The sequence below is a fragment of the Triturus cristatus genome, chromosome 2_1 (assembly GCF_964204655.1).
Source record: "Triturus cristatus chromosome 2_1, aTriCri1.1, whole genome shotgun sequence".
Lineage (NCBI taxonomy): Eukaryota > Metazoa > Chordata > Amphibia > Caudata > Salamandridae > Triturus > Triturus cristatus.
In genome coordinates this window covers 92628807-92643868 of record NC_140581.1, presented here as the reverse complement: position 1 = coordinate 92643868, position 15062 = coordinate 92628807, and the positions used below count along the sequence as shown (strand labels likewise).

At 46.7% G+C, this 15062-nt stretch overlaps 1 protein-coding gene across 2 annotated transcripts in view; it reads right to left on the bottom strand.

Moving 5' to 3' along the window:
* The window catches only part of FANCG (FA complementation group G), a 249449-nt gene that overhangs the window by 173128 nt on the left and 61259 nt on the right, over nucleotides 1-15062 (bottom strand). For both annotated transcript variants that reach the window (XM_085628171.1, XM_085628180.1), the window contains one exon: nucleotides 3511-3704. In XM_085628171.1, the coding sequence (XP_085484297.1) occupies nucleotides 3511-3704 (194 nt within the window). The remainder of the gene's footprint in view (nucleotides 1-3510; nucleotides 3705-15062) is intronic.

Sequence of the window (15062 nt, the reverse complement as noted above, 5' to 3'; positions counted from 1 at the left end):
CTTGCTTAATCTCCACAACGGCCCCCACAACGCTAAGGATGCCTGGCCTCCACCTTGGGGGTGCCCAGGAGTGGACGCCTCACAGGGAAAGCCAGGATGGGTTCCACAGCGGTATTCGTACAAGCGCCTTGAGACCCTTGCGGGTGAGTAGTGCGCTATACAAGTATCAATTTACATTTACATTTACATTATGTGCCCATCTTTCCTTTAATTTACCCTAGTTTCAACTAGTTTTCTTCCCTTTACTGCTATCTAGTATTGTGGTGCTATGCTGCAACACTGTTGTATGCTTGCTGTTTCTCCATGGAAAGATTTGGAAACTAAAGTCTGGTTGAGCTTTACAGAAGCTATCAGCTTTAAAAATGACAGATTTGATCTCAAACGTTTTTTCCGATTTTTAAAATAAAAGCATTTCAGTATCCACACAAGCAGGTGAGAATTATTTAGCTCTAATGACTGCCAATTAAACACAGATGTAGAACATATAAAGTTGCTTTCACCAAGATCACCACTGCTCTTGTCAACGCCAGATGAAAGTACCATATCAACAAAATCTCCTTATTCAAAAATCATCAAAAAAAACTATGTCACACTATGAATTTGCTCCTTTCCCCTTCATATATCACCACAAACAAGTCTACCCTTAATGAGAGTGACTTTGAATCCTATTGGTTTTTTAGGTCTCGCCTGACCCAGCGCATGCGCTGGTCTGGCGAGACTTATTGAGAGGGCTCCAAAAAGTGCCACCAGGCCAGCCTAGAGCTACAGTGCATGTGCCGCGCTTTACTTTCACTTTCGCAGCCGCACGGCCGCTTTGATGTTTGATCGCAATCGCGATCACTTTCGCGGCCGATTGGCATAGCCAATAGGTCTCGCTTTTGGGACCTTATACGTATTTAGTTATGCAACTGTTGCATGGCTAAACACTTATAAGGTCCCAAAGGCGAGACCTATTGGCTATGCCAATGCTTGTTTAATACATCTATGAGAAGGAACATACTAAGATCACTTCTCACTGCCCCCTCAAGCTTCAACATTTCCCTTTGCTCATCCAAGTCACACATTCCACTCATCTCAACTGCTTTGCCGCAGCCTTCCCGCTGACCTAACCCATGACTCCAATCAGCTAAGTTATCATGCGCTCCATCAGACCTCTTCAACCTGTAACTAATAAAAGAAACAGCCCTTTCATCTACCGTCCTGCCCAGTCTTTTCCATCTCTTCCACCTTTTCCTCCGCTCTGGCTCCTAGACGGTTGATTTAATTTTGAAATGATCATACCTCTGGTAGGAAAATGAACATCTGATCTCGCCCCTGCATATTTCCTTTTTCATAAACCCCCTTGAGTGACTGTGTTGTGACCTGTATTTGTCCGGAGGTAACTGTGGTCATTCTCTTGTCCTGTGTCTTGTGATCATAGTCCCAGTGATGTAATAAGGTTCCATCTCAGTATTCTTGAGGGTGACACATGGGATCTGGCCGAAGCTGCAGAGGTTACGTCAATCTTCTAGCAGGGCACTAACCCTTGTAGCGAGTTACCTAGTCTATGTGCATATTACACAACTGCTACTAGCATTATAAATGCCTCCACTTGTAGCTGTCTGGCTCCAGTCACAATTTCCTCTGCCTACAAAGTATATTGATGACGTGTCTCTAAAGAACCAGGTGACTGGAGATCCTAGATCGGAAAAGGCAGGATAACATATGGTGGCCTGCACCATAAAGAAAAAGAGTGAAATACAGACGTGGATACGTATGTGGTCCACCAGCACCATGTGCCCTCAGGCAGGCCCTAGAGATGGAGATGTGCAGGCTTTGTAAGGCGCAACACTGAGAGTCTATGCCCAGTGAATCCTTTGTTAGTGTTAGGAAGGTATCGAGGCCAATCAAGACACAGCTTGGAGGAGCTTGCCTCACAGTCTGCGTTCACGTATGCGTGGATCAGGATCAGGCTGAGCAAGTTACTTAGAAGATATCCAAGTCTGGAGATGCTCTACCTTTTTCGTGATTGCGTTCTTAGCAGTTTTAACTCAGTAGATCCAAGAAGTATTGTAACTACACCTACACCCCTGGTAGAGATCTGCGATCAGTCCACGGTAATCTGGTCACCCTACCCTGAGTGCGCAAGGTTAAATGGGGGGGGGTGGAGCTGAACTTTTAAAGCTGCTGCTGCTACACTCTGGAACTCACTCTCCCAGTCCCTGACTTCAAGGAAGACTCTCAAGACCTGGCTCTTCGGCTGAACAGATCTGTGGACCCCTCCCCCCCGCGCCTTGAGACCCTCACGGGTGAGTAGCATGCTTACAATTCCCTGATTGATTAATCGATTGATTGAATCTAGGGGCATCTGCCTTTCAGAAAGACACTGAAGACCTGGCAGTACATGGCTTAGACTACCCTTTGTTTCTAAGGCCATTGATCTGTGTGTTTCACAGCTGGATTGGGTGGGCTGCTGTGACTACAGCGCCTTGATGCCAGCAGGCATTTGCTGCGCTTTACAAATTAAAATAAAATAAAATCTAGACTGTCTGCAAGCAGACTCATTTCAAGTCATATAATATTATCTTTTATTTTCTTTACTGTCATGCAGGCTTAGCAATGTGGTTACTTCTAACACAAAAGGTCGGGGCAATGCAGTTAAACCAGAATAAATGAGCTCAAACTTAAAAGAGACCTAGAAGCAGTTTGAGATATGGTTCTAGGATACTCTCATGATGAGCAGAAAATGGAGGTGGGAGGGCTGGGCAGGTGCATGACATTGGGGCTGCATTCTGGATGGCAGCCTTAAAGAGGCAGGGCTACATCTGACAAATAAAGCGTGAAGTCTTTGTGTCTAAAAAGCACTGTTAAAATTCAAACTATTATGTTGTTCCGAGATCTGGTCGCTCCATGGGGCTTATTCTAAATATAAGAATGATTAATTTTCATAATATTATTTTGGTATTAGATATAGCACAAACCTAGTTCGAAGAACCACCAGAGCATCATAACTGCAGCCCAAGTGTCTCTAACATGAGATGCTGTAACAAGAACAGCATAGGATCGAGGTGATACTAGATTATAGGAAGCAGATTGTGATAGGGAGTAGGGCGGAATGTTGGAATATGTAATTTAGATAGCATAGACAGCGTAATGTTGTACACTATCCATATTTAACACATATTTACACAATTACTCCTGTATACATTGCATTACACATTTGCAATTTGATGTACAATAAGATATTGCGTTTTCATCTACTGTCTCAAGAATTATTGATAAGGTGCCAATGCCAGGGTAAGAGCACAAGTCTCCAATATGCAAAGTAGCTACTAGGCCATTTGACCAAATCTCAGACCCTACGGTGGAGAACCTTGTACCAGCTAATACATAAACCTGACCCAGCACCCTCATTCGGAATTTCATTTTTCCTCCATACTCATTTTTTAGTTCATCTGCTTCACTGTAATTGACCAACCCATTCAAAGATCTTCTTTCACCCTCCCTGAATCAAACCATGCACATAGGTACCAGAGTAGTATTCAGCAACTGAAGGAGAGCTTCGACATCCTGTAGCCGATTAGAAGCCAACCACCGCGCAGCCTGAAGTCCGGCTAGTTGATGTACGGAAGGATCCAACTCTTCGGGCTTCACATCTCGGAGTATCCTCGCCCACAGCTCTGCACAGCTCAGCTCTGATCTACTAGGGCATCTGGTTTCCAAGACTGAGGAAATAGGTAAAGAGGCCAGTATTAGGCTATTTGACACCACATAAGTGAAGCTGATAGTGTACTGGGATTCTGAACAGCTAATGCAGCTTATCATTCTGTGCAGTATTACGAAGAGCATCAAATGTGGGGAAATTCTAAGAGCAAAAAATAACTTCTCAGAAACTGTAGATTTTCAATATGAATCTAAATACACAGTACAATGGCTGCATGTGAAGACAAGACCCCATACTGGTCATCAAATAGGCTTGAAATTGGAAATACTGAATAAAGGAACACATTTTTAAGAAAGCGACAACAATAAAGAATATAAGGTAAAGCACAGGATCATGGCAAGACTTCCTTCCAACAATTAAGATTAGCTGCAGTTCAGTGCATGTTGGACCTGGCCCTTTCTGCAGGGACACCTCAGATGTTTGCCTTCCTCTGCCTTCCTTTACTGAACCCGTTTCGATTTGTTTTTAGGACTCTGCACACCTTTTCCTTGCTTAACAGTGGTAAAATACTTGTGCTCTCTCCCTAAAACATGGTAACAATTGGTATACACCCAATTGGCACATTCAATTTACATTTAAGTCCCTAGCATATGGTATTGCATGTACCCAAGGACTGTAAGTTAAACATTACTAGTCGGAAGGAGCACTCATTGTGCCACCCACTAAAGTATCCTTGTAAAACATATCTGAGGCCTGCCACTGTAGCCTGTGTTCTGCAGTTTTACAAGGCCATTTCTACCAGCCAAAATGAACCTTTTGCCAGGCCTAAACCTTCCTTTTTATACTTAGAGTCACCCTGAAGTTAGGCTCATAGGGCAGGATGCACTGTATTTAAAAAGTGGGACATGTGTACCTGGGGTTTGCATGTCCTGGTAGTGAAAAGCTCCTAGAGTTGTTTTCACTGTTGCAAGGCCTATCTCTCCCATTGACTATCGGTAGGTTACCGTGTTACATTTAATAAGTGTCAACTTTGGAATGGGAGCAGATAGAGAGATGCTGTTTACACTCAAATGAATTGTAATTTAAAATAATCTTTCATGATGAAGTTGGGTTTTTTAAGTTACAATTAGAAAAATGCAACTTTTAGGAAAGTTAGAATTTTCTTATCCCAACCATTTGTGCTTTATGACAGTGTCCTGGGTCACATGACGTTGAAGGGCTCTACTGTTGGGGTTTGTGCATTCCTTCCAGACAGTGACACAAAGGGGGCTTAGGTGCGGACATGATTGGCCATCCTGGCAGGATAACTGAGGAGGGGCTATACCCAACCCCACTTACACTTCAAAGGGTTTTTTCTCCTCCACACACAAAGGAACATGACACCAGGCCTGACTTGCCATTTGTCACCACAGACAGTTTGGAACAACTTTCTAAAACCAGTCCCCACACACAAAGGTTGGCATCAGGTATACAAATAGGATCTTGAGGACCCTCCTTCCGTACACTGCTGGAGCTGTGGAAGATTCAGAAGAAGGATGCCTGCTGTCAGAAGGACTGTCCTGCTGCCAAAATGACTGACCTGCAGCCAAATGGACTGCCTTGCTACCCTGCTGTCTAAGTAAGGAATATTGGACCTGGTCCTTTGAACCCAAGACCACCAAGGGCATACAAGGGATAGTTGGCTAGCTTATTGTGTGAGCTATAGGGACAACCAACAAGCTTCCGGAGACCTCCCCGCACCTGTCCAATACCAACTAGAGCAAACTTGAACTGTGCTGCTGGCCTCAGCTAGAGTGAGCCCTAATCCATCAAGTGGTGCCCCCCACCCCTGTCCTGGACCCTTGGAAATGTGTTAGTGATACCCCTCCTACTCAAAACTCAAAGCTGGGAGTTAGAATCTTTTATTTTTAGAAAAACTGCCTGAAGAACTGACCTAAGACCGGGACCTACCGGCCAGCCGATCCGCCTAAGAAGCATTGTTGGTTGGCCTGACTTCATGGTAGCTCCCGGTACGTATTTCTTTACAACATCCAATCCTTTTTAGCGGGACCTCTCAATGAAAATATCCAGCCTCCTGGAGCCCTCTTCGGCTACAGCCTCCAGCCTCGTCCTGTTAACAGAATCCGACTTCCAAAATATTGTCTAACCTGGAAGGTAGAAATCTTCACTGCAATCTCATTCAGCACCTCCCTGACAACAACAGCCTCCTCTCAGATACAGTTTGCTGCCTTGCTCTGCTGAAGACTCTACCTTCTCAGTAAATCTTCAATAATGTTTCAAAGTCCAAAGGTAACTTTCCGACGGGGCGAACTTAGTTCTTGTAGCCAATCCATGCTCCATTACAGTTGGCCTTAACTTGTCACTTTGACCTGGTCTCGCACGACCAGATACCCACAGTTGGGGCTTTTCTCTTTTTGGTGCAATTTTACACGAAAAAGTTTAAAAATTCATAACTCCGGTTCTACTGATTGGATTAAATTAGTTATGGTGTAATTTTATTTATTAATAGTTTTGGATTTTTCTTGAGTTGTATTTTCACTTTATTACTGTTTGTGCACTGTATAAATACTTTACACATTACCTCTAAGTTAAGCATGACTGCGGCCAGAGGGTTAAGCACAGGTTAATTTAGTGACTTTTTGTGGTTCACCTTGACAAGAATGATGGCTGTTGCCTGAATGGGGCTTCCACCTCCCTCAACCAATAACTCATTTTCTTACAGTGCAAAGATACAAATTGTGGTGTCATAAAGTTTTCTAGAGTGCAACAAGTACCCCAAGGGTGTCCTGGTGCTCGATATGATGTATAACATAATCAGGTTGTAGGAGACTGGCTTAGTATATGGTGCACACTTATGTAAGTGCAGCACCCTGCTCTAATCCAGACACCCCTTATGGTGATTTAAGTGGTGTTAGACAACCTTAGAAAGCTCTCTAAGTGGTGGCTGCGGAGAGCAGCCTTCAGGCTTAGTCCAGAAGGAGTGTCAAACAGCTTGTTTTACCAGTACTTAATCTTATGGTATGGGTTAAGTGAAAAAGAACCACACAGTGTAGTTATAAAAGTATGTGTTTATTATTAACACTCACTAACACATTGCAATATCTCCTACCTAGGGATATAACCACAATACACACTATACTTTGATCATAGAACACATAAGTGGCACAAATACAAAGTGGTCCCCAGGGGGAGACCAAACCATATACTAAAATAGTGGAATGAAAACCATGACATAAGTCGAGAATGTACCCAGAAGACGTAGAAAAGTCGGGGACCCAAGGAACCACCCAAGGTAAGTATCTAGGAACCTCACGGAGGTCGTGTGCAGACAACGGGTAAGTCATGGTTGCAGTTTTAAAGGAGAAGGACCCTTCCCAGCGAACCCTGAAGAAACCCCATGGAAGATGGAAAGTTGGGGAGTCACCCCACTCGTGGATACCCCAGGAACCAGGATACCTACACCAGGGAAGCTGGGGACCTAGGTGCGAAGTGACGTCAGAAACCACCCTAGACCACAAGGGAGGACTTCAGTGAAGATGCCACTGGCAAAGAAAGCGAAAGAGTCCGGTGGATGAAAGGTACCTGCAAGCAGAGGGGACACAGTCTATGCCACTCAGGAGTGACCAGGAGGCACGGTAGACGAATGCCCACCAATGTCGGAGACGCAGCAGAATTGATGGTGCCCTTGAAGTTGCAGCTGTGCAGATCAGGCGATGCTGTGGAAGACCAGGAGCCGTTCACAAGCTGCCCCATGTCGGATCTCAAGAGCCAAGAGGTCAGTGTCTGGCAGGGGCACCAATAAGCCTTGGTAACGGCAACCAACGTAGTCATAGAAAAAGGTGCAGTGTCTGGACCAGCAAGGTCCAAGTGACTCACCATGCTCCAGCAGGCCCTGAGCAAGCAGGGGAGCGCACTGGAGCAAAAGAAGACCCTCAAGAGGACCCACGGGCCGAAGGCACATGAGTCGCAAGAGGACCTTGAGTATCTCAGGAAAGGATGCAGTGCAGGCGAAGATCTTGGCTGCAGGAGATGCTTGAGGCTGAAGCTTCTTGGAGCCCAAAGATTTCTGGAGGAGAGAGTCAACAAGTCTTGGCAACGGCAAGTCAATGCGGTGCACAGGGGGACCGCTCCAGCGGTTCCAACGAAGGATACAGGCTTCAAACTTGCTATGAAAACAGTGCAGGCCTCAAGGAAGTTGCAGACCTTTCGGAGTCCATAGGAGCTCAGGAACAGCAGACCGGTCAGCTTCGTTGCGGTGCCTGCAGATGCAGAGGAGCGACTCCTTCATTCCAAGGGAGATTCCTTCGGGTGTCTTGGATGTCCACAGGCATTGTGAAGAACTTGTATGGAGCACAGGCACAGACGTTGCAGAAGACTGGCTGGACGAGGAGAATAAGAGCAGCAGGAGTCTTCCTAGTTGCAGTCTCGGTTCCCAAAGCAAATTCCAGCAAAGTCCAAAGAGCCCAGATGGATGAAGTTGAAGTGGTTTAGGATCTGAATCTTGTCCCATGACGGATCTAGGGACCCACCCACAAGTAAGCCCTTAAGTACCCTAAGGAAAGGGTTGGGACGATTCAGGGGTCCCTCCCAGGGGAGGCGCTGGACAGTGGAGAGGATACTTCCATTCCCTTTGTCCAGTTTCGCGCTAGAGCTGGAGCCAACAGCTCCATGAACTGGAGTATGCAAGGAGGGCACCAAATGTGCCCTTCAAAGCAGTCTAGTGGCGCTGGCAAGCGCCCCGACCCTGTCCCAATACTCTAAGTCCTGTCTGGGAGGTGGTCACACCTCCCTGTGACAGGACACCTATTGTCCTGCCTTCCTCTGCTCGAGCTTGGAGCAGGAGGGCAGAAACAGGTCTGTGGTCGGCAGCAGTCATGGTTTGCTGTCCAGGTCTAAAAGACTGGTACCAGAGCACTGAGGGCCTCCCTGAGGAGCTTTACAGTGCATGGAATCATACATCCAACACCATTTACGGTGTTGGGGTATGATTCCAACATGTTTGAAACCAGGGTTCGTTACAGCCAGTTTAGAGATAGCCATCGCATAATGACGCATGGCCATTTTGAGTATCATAATGGCTGATGCACTTACAACCCGGGAGAGTGGACTCCGAAGGACATAGGGGTGTCCTGCTCATGCAGGGTTACCCTCCCACTTATAACCGAGCACCCTACCTTCAGGATTGAAAGGCCGGCCTTAGGGGTGCATTATAGGTTTTAAGTGTAGTGACCTCAGATATAAGGAATCTTATATCTTTTGTAAGTGGTGCTAGCACCAGTTTACACAGGCTGCAATGGCAGGCCTGAAGTCACAATTTGAGTGGTCTCCCATAGGTGGCATAACACATGCTTCAGCCCATGTGGGGCCCTGGTGTACCTATGGCCTGGGTACCTTAGACCCATATACTAGGGACTTATAAGGGTACACCAGTAGCTAATCTGGAGCATCCCAAGAACTCACCATGTCCAATTTAGGGGAGAAGCACAGAGGAGACTGGGGTCCTGATTAGCAGGATCCCAATAAGACTAATCAGTGAAACATAATGACACCAGCAAAAAGTGGGTTTGACTATGAAAGCAGATCCTACTTTCCTATACAGGTGGATCAAGGTGCACTGGACCCGCTGATGTCTGGACCGCCGCGGCATGGGCTTGCCCTTACTACGGAGCACTGCCGTTGCCCGCTCACCGCTTAGCCTGCATTGAGGTGCAGCGGCAGACGGCTGAGCCTTTTTTCTGCACACCTGTGAACGGCTGGGGCCTACACGCAAGCGAACATTACTGGCTGTGGGACATGTTGTCCCATGGATAAGACAGGCAGGGCACTCCTGGAGAGGCACTCTAGCCCCTGTAGAGCTGCATACCGCATCGCTGTGCACTCATGGGCCCCCCTGCACCTCTGACAGGGCATGATGCACGGTCGACCATGGGTCACCGCTCTTGCCTTTTGAAACATACACACCTGTAAGCTGCCTATAACCGACACTGGAATCTCCCCTGAACTGCGATGAAGAATGGCACTGTTGGTGGCTGCTCCTACCCCTTCTACTGCCCTTCCTTTGATAACCCTTGGTAGTCTACCATAAGGTCTGCCACGCTATACACCAATGGGGCTGCTCGTGCTACTGCGCTTAAGGGACTTGGACGGCGCAGGTGAGCAGGCCCTCTCCTCAATGAATGTGCTGTCAACAGCTATATCAAGATTGCGGCATCCATTTGGAAGTCCCCCAGTGACGAACACCACACAACCTGCTCCAATAGGTACTTCATTGCCCCTGACCTATGTATATGTGTGCAACAACTATTACTGCGCTCCTGGAGCATTGGGGCTGCTTGTGCTGCCATATCCCTCACTTTGCTTGGTACTGGCAAGTGGGCCCAGGAGGTGACGCAGAGTTGCCCTAGACTGGACTGCTGGAACACAGTGAAATGGGGAGCCCACGCACAGGTACACAGGGTGCATCCTCAAAGCCCTCCACTGATCACGACAGGCTGTTGTGTGGCACTGGCCCCTCAGATGGATCAGCACCCCGCTCTCTATCAACAACAAACTGGAATCTGTTCTTGCAGTGGTGGAAAAGATTTGTACTGCTCTGGAGACCTCATCATAGGAAGGCAAAATAGATGCGGTAACGACAGATATGATGCTGCTACATGTGGATCACTGCAAACTGGCAGATAAGGTTCATACTGCTGAACTGAACATTGTGGCGCTTCATCTGAGGACTCTTGAAATTGACTCTTCGATGCACCTGATGGAAGAACGCTTGGCGGCCCTGGAATGCCACATGGAGGATGCAGAGGGCCTCTCAAACCGCAACAATGTCCGTGTGGTGGGCTTGCTGGCGGGATTAGATAGCATCGCTTATGGGGAGCAATGGTTGCAGCAGCTGCTTCCTCTGGATACTTTTTCTCAGTTTTTCTCAGTGGAGTGTGCTCATTGTGTCCCAGCAAGCTGCCCGCCGCCAGGCTCCAACCCCAGCCCGTTATTTGTTTCGCCTACTACACTACAAAGACAGGGGTGCTGTCTTGTGTGAGGCACAAAAACTGCAGGAGTTCACAGGGGACAACACAAAGATAATATTTTTCCCAGACTACACTGTAATGGTGCAAAAGCAACGTAGCTCCTATCTCACGGTTAAGCGTTGGTTCCGCGAACTTGACATAGAATATGCTCTCCTCTTTCCAGTCCAGCGGAGGGTAGCGACAGGGGGGGGGGGAGGAAGATTCTTTTTTCAACTCCCCTGAAGATGCATGGGACTGGTTGGAGGAGGCAGGGTACTCGACTGTTGATCGAATTGCACAGACTGGCGCTGTGACTTGTGGCAGGAAAACTTTGAGGCAGCGTGGCAGACGGGCCTGACGCGACACTCTTCTCGGTTGAAGAATGCTCCAGACTAGGAACAAGTCATAAAAGAGAGACGTCAGGCCTTGCAGAATGCTGCAGCGACGCCCGGGGCTCGGAACTGGACGAGGACAGTGACAAGTCAATCAGTGATGATGGTTCCTCCACTACATGGCCCTCAGGAGCGGACTCATCGGCACTACCTGAAGTCACCCTGCAAACGTCTGAAGACATTATCTGATGCCTAGAATGCCTGACTGCTGCTGCCCAACATTTCCGCTATATCTACTGGGGCATATATCGATACGTTCTCACCTTGTAATGTATAATTAGGGCTTCCGGTTTTATGGTATTTATTTTTTGGACATTTCCGTCTGTATTTATCCATATTTATTTTTTGCTAATTTTATCTGTATTTATCCATATTTATTTTGGGTTTTGTGGAAAAATGAAGCTGAAATTAGTATATTTCCATGTTTATTTAACCAATAAATATGCACTCATGCTTGAATGCCTGCCAGATTTCAGTGATATGAACACCCGCAGAAGATCAATCAATGCTCATATATGAAAATATGCACATTTCAGTATCAACCTTGTGCCTATCTACTGGTGTTAAAGCCTCTATACTAAGATTCCTTTCTTTTTAAACCCCTTCACCTATCAATTCACACAGCTGTTGGCCTGGCAGTCTTTGCAGACAGTATTTAGAATTACTCAAAAGGCAACCCAACTTCCGTTTTTATCCATATTTAAAAATAAATACAGACAAGAAAATAAATGTTTTCTGTCTGTATTTATCTGTAAAAATCAGTAAAAACGGAAAACAGGGAGCCTTATGTATAATCCATTTGTTCTCCTTCCTTTGTAGGAGTGAGGGGTTCGTATTACCAGTTTCGGGAAATCTCCATTACACTTATGCTTGCCTCAGCGAACAGATAGTTCAGGTTCTGCTACAAGTATGGGCTCTTGTGAGCACATCCTCAATCGTATGGGGTGCCCCCTCATTGGCTGCCTATGTTTCCCCCATCAGTTCCATGACTGGTTAACTCTTGCTGAGTCTGGTTATTTAATTGTTTGGGCAGAAATATGTTGTCCCTTTGCTCTATTGATACTTATGTTTTTCTGTTACTGAGTCACATATTTTCAGTTACGACCCGACCCAAACTCCACTAATAACTTTACTTATGCACAATATACGCCACTATACTCTTGCTGCCACATGCGCTGCACCCAGAACATGGGCAACATGTCCTGTCATTCATGGCCCATTTTTATATACTTACAGGGCGTGTTAGGGGCATCCATACTCTTTTGCGCCACTACTCAGTCTACTCCTACCTGCAGAAAGCATCAAGCTACAACAGGGCTGACGTGGGCAGGTATTAGCTTCCAATTATTTTGCCTATGCCTGGAGGGTGCTAATATGGGTCAGGGCTGGAACCCCATTTGTAGCAGAGGACACAATACTAAATCCAGAGGGCCGATACTTCATAGTGACGTGCCACCTAGACGGGTGCTCTGTTTTTAGGGGTTTTATCTATGCCCCAAATTTGGACTAGATAACCTTTTTCCATGTACACTCAAATACACTATAATGATGGAGCTCTACGCCGTGGCTTATTGGGGGAAATTCTAATTGTTATAGACACCACACTTGATCGCTCCTTCCCCCCCACTACCCCGTACAAATGCTGACAGCTATGTCTCCAACAGTGGCAGCTGGTCGACTTGTGGCGTTTCCGGAATCCGGATACAAGGGTATATTCCTTCTATTCCATACCTCACAAAATGCATGTCCGCTTGAAATGTTGATGACTGCACCAACCCTGCTTCCCGCTATTACGCATGTTGCATATATGGGACGTACTCATTCGATCACAAACCCCAAATATGGCAACTACAATGGGCTGTCGTCCCGCCTCCCCTTCCTACATAGCGCTTACAACCTACATTGTTGGTAGACCTCGCATTCAGAGCGTCACTTGGGTCCGGACTACTTTGACCACAATGTTGGCACAGCCTCCACTAAATTGATAGAATGGGATGCCTTCAATGTGACACTGTGGGAACACTGCCTGAGCATATAAGGAAGCATGAGGCAACTACTTAACAACGACATTTCTAAGTTAGAACATACACTCCTGGACCTAGAAACTCACGTGGCTTGCGATCCCAGTATGGCAGGGGAACTAGCAGAAGAGCAGAGCTAACACGTCACACTGTTAGAAAGATAGCTCTGCCTTAACTATGCTACACACTCAGGTCACACGTCACATCTGAAAGAGCTGGACGGCTCTAGGCGTGGCTTATCCATCAGGAACAGCCTCAGCAGCCTATAGTGGCACTATGTTCTGAAACAGGCTCTATCCTCTATACATAGAATGCTATTCACGATGAGCTCACACAACACTATACATAGGCATATCAGTCAATTGCAGACGCAAGCTCGGATGCTTACAACTCCTCCTTCGCCAACCTGGCACTTTCCCGAATTGCTACAGACCAGCAATCAGAGCTGGATGGCCCTATTATGCTGGTAGAAATTAAAGATGTAATTAAAGCATTGGCCACTGTCAGGACCCCAGGACCTGGCAGATTACTGCCAGTGCTGTAAAAGGCTTCTGCGTCCCAATTAGCTCCACACTTGCTGGCAATGTACGAAGAGGTCCTCTCCATCTGCAGTCTCTCTGCCTCCCAGTGAGAGGCAACAGTCATTTATTTGCCTAAACCCAACAAAGACTCTATACTCATCTGCTTCTACAGACCATTAGCTCTGCTCAACACCAACTACAAGGTCCTAGCGAAAATACTTGTGGACCGACTGGCACCTCTGGTCCTGTCCTTGGGTCACCCAGATCAAAATGGGTTTGTCCCCGCTCGCAACACCTCCCTAAATTTACGTAATTTCTTAAGAGTTATGACTTACACCCATCATGTGCTGGTTGCCTGGTCTTGGATCTAAAAAAGGCCTTTGACTCCTTGGAGTGGGGGTACCTATTTGCAGCACTGTTCCGTTATGGCATCGGCCATCGCTCTCTTCACTTAGTAAAACTATTATACACCAACTCCCTAATTAGGGTCAAGACCAGGCTCCTTCTCTTGGAAGCCATTACCAAACACATTGGCCCAACTACTGTTTTCCCTGGCAATTGAACCACTAGCGATATCAATAAGACACAAGGAGACACAGTGAGGCATCCCTCTGGGTGATGGGATGCATGTGATATCTTTATATGAAGAAGATATGTTGCTTTACCTCAAGCACACACACAACATTCATGTCATGATGGCTTCAACTGTGGCCCATTTCACAACCATATCTGGACTACGAGTAAATTGGACGAAATCTTTTCTATTCCCCTTTCTTTCCGATGTTCCAGATCCAGGTTTTGTTCTCGGCGGCATGCAATTGGACTCGCAGCAGCACACATTTAGATACTTGGGGGTACAGGTTTACCACTCAATAATTGATCTTTTTGAAGGTAATGTCACTCATTCAGTAACATTTTTGCGTGCTGAGGTGGCGTTCTGGTGCACACTGCCACTGGCGGTAGCAGGGAGGGTTGCATATTTAAATATGGTGATCTTGCCCCGCCTTTTCTATTTCTTAACTAATCCTCCTATTCACATCATCCCAGTTGCATTCTTCTGTGCGCTTGATCAACAGATCCGAAATGTATCTGTAACAAGTCGAGGTGCAGGGTGGCAATGACGAAGCTCTGCTTACACACGGACAAAGGAGGTCTAGCTGCTCCGCATTTCAAGCAGTACTACCTCGATGACAAGGTCCAATGGATTGCTAAGTGGATGGCGGGTTTGTACCTGTGAGACACAGCCAAACCCTCCCCTAGATGGAACCTGCCTGCTATTCTGCATTTTTTTCACCCTTGTACATGAGCGCAGCTACCTGACTCACAATTGCGGGAGTTGTGTATTGTTGCTATCATAGATGTATCACTAACCACGTAATCCTCCATGCACCAGGGTTGGCACTTCTGGGAACACCTAGGACTGGGGGGCCCACATCGACAGCTTAGTTGACAGCATGGCACGCTGCAGGCTTACACACACT